The 6,000-nt window shown below is 53.0% G+C and overlaps 1 protein-coding gene across 2 annotated transcripts in view; it reads left to right on the top strand.

Moving 5' to 3' along the window:
• The first annotated feature begins 889 nt into the window (after window positions 1-889).
• The window catches only part of PINK1 (PTEN induced kinase 1), a 27,174-nt gene continuing 22,063 nt past the window's right edge, over window positions 890-6,000 (top strand). For both annotated transcript variants that reach the window (XM_019461621.2, XM_019461620.2), the window contains exon 1: window positions 890-1,362. In XM_019461621.2, coding sequence (XP_019317166.2) covers window positions 967-1,362 — 396 coding nt within the window. In that variant the 5' untranslated portion in view covers window positions 890-966. The remainder of the gene's footprint in view (window positions 1,363-6,000) is intronic.

Raw genomic sequence — 6,000 nt, 5'->3', positions numbered from 1 at the left:
AAGCCAAGAAAAGGAAAGAAAAAAAGAAGTCACTCAGAACAAATCCCTTCATCAGCCATTCCTAACAGTGGGTTTGGGGAACAGGACTCTGCCACTGTGACTTTGGGCAAGTTGTTCCATGTCTTGGGGCCTCAGTTTACTCATCTGAAAAATGTAGCCTTTGGGTGGGAATTCTCTTGGAGAGTCCTAGGAAGCTACCAGGACTGTGGGCTTGTAGAGAGGAGCCTAAGGGCATGAGTGGTGGGGTGGGCAAGGACCCAAGAATCAGGGCAACATGAACTTTAATCTCAGCTCTGACAACGAATGGGACCTCAGTCACTGCCCTTTCTTTCTTATTTTTTTTTTTAACGTTTTATTTACTTTTGAGAGAGAGAGAGACAGAACACGAGTGGAGGAGGAAGAGAGAGAGAGAGAGGGAGGCACAGTATCCGAAGCAGGCTCCAGGCGCCCAGCACAGAGCCTGACGCCAGCTCCAACTCACAAACTGTGAGATCATGACCTAAGCTGACGTCGGACACTCAACGACTGAGCCACCCAGGTGTCCCAGTCACTGCCCTTTCAATGCCTGTTTCCTTTTCTGTAAAAATGACATTCCTATCTTTGTGCGAAAATTAAATAAATTAACAGGTGTAAAGAGTCTGGCGCAGCGGGTGATAGTCAATAAATATTAGTTTCCTTTATCAGTTTCTCGATTTGGCCCAGGACCAGCGATGTTCACACTCAGGATTTCCTTAACGCTGAATCCCTCCACGCCGGGTTCAAAGTGCGCAAGAGCGAGAAACTACCCGTCGCGCAGGTGCGCACAGGGCGCCCTCTCGCGCCCAGCCGGGGAACCGCTAGAGCGGCGGCCCCGCCCCGCCCCGCCCCTCGGCGCCTGCGCCTGCGTAGAGGCGCCGTCCCTGAAGTTTGTTGTGGTGCGCGGCGTCCCGGAGGCCTGCGGCTGGGGGACCGGGTCGCGGTGCCGCCATGGCGGTGCGACAGGCGTTGGGCCGGGGCCTACAGCTGGGTCGAGCGCTACTGCTGCGTTTCACGGCCAAGCCTGGCCCGGCCTATGGCTGGGGACGGCCCGAGCGGCCGGGCCCCGCGGCGGGATGGGGCCGCGGAGAACGCCGGGGTCAGACCGCGGGACCCGGCGCGGAGCCGCGCAGGCTCGGGCTCGGGCTGCCCGACCGCTACCGCTTCTTCCGCCAGTCGGTGGTCGGGCTGGCGGCGCGGCTCCAGCGGCAGTTCGCGGTGCGGGCCCGGGGTGGCGCGGGCCCTTGCGGCCGGGCCGTGTTTCTGGCCTTCGGTCTGGGCCTGGGCCTCATCGAGGAGAAGCAGGCGGAGGGCCGGCGGGCGGCGTCGGCCTGTCAGGAGATCCAGGTGGGCGCCGGCCGGGGGCGGGGCTAATGTGGGGGCGGGGCGAGGGGCGGGGCTGGGATCACCTGCTGCCTGGGGCCGCGGCGGGTCAAGCTCTACCTCTCTGTCAGAGCTGGAAATTCGTTGGAAATGACCGGTGAAGGTTCATTTGCGGTGATACTGATCTGATATGGAGCCAGCACCTCACATTTTCCCTTCCTCAAACAGCACCTTTTCGTCGTTATGCTGCTAATTATAGCTCCCGCTGCACCAGGGCTAATGGCTCTGTGTTTAATTTTCTAAAATGTAATGGCAGTTAAATCATAGCACTTCTGTTCCTGAGGTAGCTGTCATCCTCAGTTTATGGATGGGGAAAAGTACTCAGAGAGGTGGAGTCATTTGCTCAAAGGCACACAGCTAATAGAGGCCAGTGCCCAAAGTCTGACTCTTCAAGGCCTGTGCCTTTAACCTAAGCCTCCACAGTTTAGCCAAGTTAGTGACATAGCTGAACCCAAAGTAAAAACTATGAACAGCGGTAGAAAACAGGACCTAACAGTTTTTAGTTAACCTGTGTACATTTATCAGGAGCCACTGAATATGGGGTGGGGGTGGGAGTTGAGCTTTTCAAATGCTTAAAATAGCTCAGAGATCTGTGTTTCCGTTCAACCAAAATCTGTATTAGGCATCTGCAGAGAGACAGAACCAATAGCATGTGTTTATAAACAGATTTGTTTTAAGGAGTTGTCTCTGCAATTACGGAGGCTGGCAAATCCAGAATCTGTGGCGTAGTTAGGTAGGCGGGAGACCCAGGAAGAGCCATTGTTGTGGTTCAAGTCTGAAGGCCATCCACTGGCCGAATTCCCATTTCTCCCAGGGGTTCAGTCTTCTTCCTGGGATTTGAAACCACTCGCTGCGTTACTACAGTGCCTGCATTGTACAGCTTAGGGTGGGGGTCAGGGGGTCAGGGAAGGTAGTGTGACTTGCCCAGGGAGGGACACAGCTGGTCAAGGACTGGGCAATGTCTGCCATGTTTTCTGGTTTCCAGCCCTTGTTCCAGTTCTCCTGACTCATCCATCACCAGAGTGTCTCATGTTTGAGCTCTGGCCAGTTTGGGTGACAGGCGATGTCTGGCCTAGTCCCCAGCTGCTGTCCTTGTCAGCAGGAGATGTAGATGTGGAAAACAGTATGGCAGTTCCCAAACAATTACAAATAGATTTCTCATTTGATCCAGCAATTCCGCTTCTGGGTATGTGCCCAAAAGAACTGAAAGCAGAGATTTGAGCAGATATTTGTACACCCATGTTCACAGCAGCGTTGTTCACAATAGTCGGAAGACGGAAGCAGCCCACATATCCATGGATGGATGAATGGATAAACAAAGTGTGGTATCTAAATACAATGGAGTATTATTTAGCCTCGAAAAGAAATTCTGACCCGTGGTAGAACATGCATGAAACTTGAGAACATTATGCTAAGTGAAATAAGCCAATTACAAAAGGATAGGTGTTCGGATGCCTAGGAGTCTCTGTCGCTTAGGTGTTGGACTCTTCGTTTTCAGATTTTTTTTTAAGTAATCTCTACACCCAATGTGGGGCTCAGTCCTACAACCCCCGATATCAGGAGTCACATGCTCTACCGACGGAGCCAGCCAGACACCCCGAGAGTCCGACCTTTGTTTTTCTCTTAGAGAGAGAGAGTGCTTGTGGGGGAGAGGAACAGAGAGAGAGGGGGGAAGGAAGGAAAGAAAAAGAAGGAAAGAAAGAAAAAAACAAAGGAAAGAGAAAGAAAGGAAAGAAAGAAAAAAAAAATCTTAAGCAGTCTCTACACTCAGCACGGAGCCCGACGTGGGGCTCCATCCCACGACCCTCGGATCATGACGTAAGCTGAAATCGAGTCACATGCTCAACCAACTTCCACCCAAGCGCCCCTCCCCTCCCACCCCCAAACAAGATCCAACTCTTGATGTCAGGTCTTGATCTCAGGGTCGTGAGTTCAAGCCCCTGGTTGGGTATGAAGCCTACTTTAAAAAACACACACAACAGGACAGATATTGTATGATTCCACTCATATGAAATACTTAGTCAATTCACAGAGACAGAAAGCGGAATGGTGGCTACCAGGGACTGGAGGGAGGAGGGAATGGGAAGTTAATGTTGAGTGTATATAGAGCTTCAGTTTTGCCAGATGAAGAGAGTCATGGTGATGGATGGTGGTGATGGTGGCACAACCAGGTTAATGTGCTTAGTGCCATGGAACTGTACATTTAAAAATGATTTAAATAGTAAATGGTCATAGCATTATTCACAGTAGCAAAATATTAAAAACAACCCACACGTCCTTCGGCAGGTGAATTGTTAAACTCTGGTACAGCCTTATGGTGAATATTAAGCAATAACCAGGCATCAACTATTGATACAGGTAACAACCTCAAGGATATTATGCCTAGTGAAAAAGGTCCCAAAGGGTATATACTGTGTGACTCCATTTATATAACAGGCCTTTTTTTTTTTTTTTTTTTTTTAGTGTTTTTATTTATTTTTGAGACAGAGACAGAGCATGAGCAGGGGAGGGGCAGAGAGAGAGGGAGACACAGAATCCGAAGCAGGCTCCAGGCTCCAAGCTCCAAGCTGTCAGCACAGAGTCCATCGCGGGGCTTGAACTCACGGACCGTGAGATCATGACCTGTGCTGAAGTCGGACGCTCAACCGACTGAGCCACCCAGGCGCCCCCATTTATATAATGTTCTTAAAGTGACAAAACTATAGAGATGGGGAACAGATCAGTGGTTGCCAGAGGGTGGGGGTGGTGAGGGGAGGTGCAGATACAAAAAGGTAGCACAAAGAGGTTCTTCAGTGATGGCACAGTTCTCAATCTTGATCATGGCGGTGACTACACGAATCTGTATGTGGAATAAAACTGCGTAGAGCTGACCTCATCCCGGCGCGGTGGCGGCGCCTAGGGCAGAATCGGAGCAGGCTAAGAGAAGACTGGAGGGAGACTGAAGGAAGAGTTTGGGGGCTTTAAGAGTCCCTGCACCTGGCGGCCCCGGTCTGTCATGGGAGTCCTGGGGGCATCTGTGCCCTGAGCAGGGCGGTGGCCCTGGAGGGCAATCAGAAGAAGGGAAGGTCGCTGCTCCAGTTCCTGGCTGACCGCTTGTATGACGTGGAGGCTCTGCGAGAACACCTGTCCCGACAGCAGGTGTTGAAGGTGCCTCAGAAAACTGGACCCTTCACCGGCACCAAGGAGCATACTTGGAAGGTGCCCATTTCGTCCTGACGCAGGGGGCGCTGCCACGTTTCAGGACAAGGAGTGGATATGGTCAAACGAACGTGGCCATTTCTCTCTTGAGGTCTTGGAGTTTCAGGTGTTGCCTGTAAAGGCTGCCATGCCAGTGGCTGTGCCATCGGCTACCAGGGCCTGGACGTCTCAGACCTCCCTGCCGTGTCCAACCCGGCCCTCGTCGGATCTTGTTGGAGGAGGTGCTGTCCAAATATGAGGTTCTGGGGGCTGACTGGGCACAGGGCTCAAGTTGGGGCTGGAGGAGCAGCGTCAGGACACAGCCAGCCCCATCCCCGCCCAGCCCTCGACCCCCTCCCCATCAAGCCGGACCTCAGCGGGGTCCGGTGGAGAGTCCGACGGCTCTCCAAACTCCTGGCTTCCATCTGGGCTCACTCGACATGGGGGCTGGAGTGGTATGTGGGTTGTGGCACCAGCAGGCCAGAGGGGAAAGCGTGGGTTTGGGGTATTAATTCCCCATCTCGGGGCCTCTGGCGGGCTGCACCCTGTGCTGAAAGGTCACAGCCCCGGTCATCCTGTCAGGCAGCTCTTTCCACCATGCTTCTCTCCTGGGTCTCACGAGCCTCCTGCCTCTCCAGACCTGGGGGAGGTAAGCAGCCCCAGGGATCTGTGCTCTCCCCCCGGTTTCCCCACACCTGTCCACAACCATGTCAAGAGACTCTTCTCAGAGTATCCATCCTTGTTTGAGTGTGCTACTGTCTCCTGCCGGGACCCTGGCTGATACAGGGTTGCTGCTGGCACCATTACGGGAATGGTTCTTTCCTGTGTGACACTGCTCAGCTCACCGCACGCTGTAGCAGCCCGATTCACTGAACGCCGGTAACACCCCAAGTTCCATGGTGTTCCCACTTACCGATTTATTGACTCAGCTCCAATTCGGCTTGTTGCTCTGTGAGAATTGACCTGGGCCTTTGAACTTGTTTTCCTTTGCTAGGTGTGTGACATGACTTGTCAGTAGAGGGCACCAGAGGGATTACGGGAGGAAAGGCTTCGGCTTGCTGGTTCCCTGACGGTGTGCTTGCTTTGCCGGCTCCTCATTACCTGCATTGCGCGCGGGGCCACCCCAGCAGGTGACTCCCGAGGTGTCAGGCGCTCAGCTGCTTCGCCTGGTGCCCCCAGCCCCTAGGCAGTTTCGGAGAGCAGTGCCTCCATTGAGGCACCTCCCTACGAATGAGTCTCCACCACAGACGGGGGATTTCCAGTAAATACCAAGGCACCTTATCAGTGAATCCCTTGTTATTTCAATTTGGTGTTAAAGTCAATAATTCTTTTTTTTATATAATTTTTTTAATGTTTATTTATTTTGAGAGAGAGAGTGTGTGAGTGGGGAAGGGGCCGAGAGACACAGGGAGACACAGAATCGGA

The sequence above is a fragment of the Panthera pardus genome, unplaced genomic scaffold (genome assembly GCF_024362965.1).
Source record: "Panthera pardus isolate Hobbes unplaced genomic scaffold, ASM2436296v1 HiC_scaffold_11, whole genome shotgun sequence".
Taxonomy (NCBI): Eukaryota; Metazoa; Chordata; class Mammalia; order Carnivora; family Felidae; genus Panthera; species Panthera pardus.
Note: the sequence above shows the minus strand (reverse complement) of the source record. Positions and strands in the feature narration are given on the sequence as shown.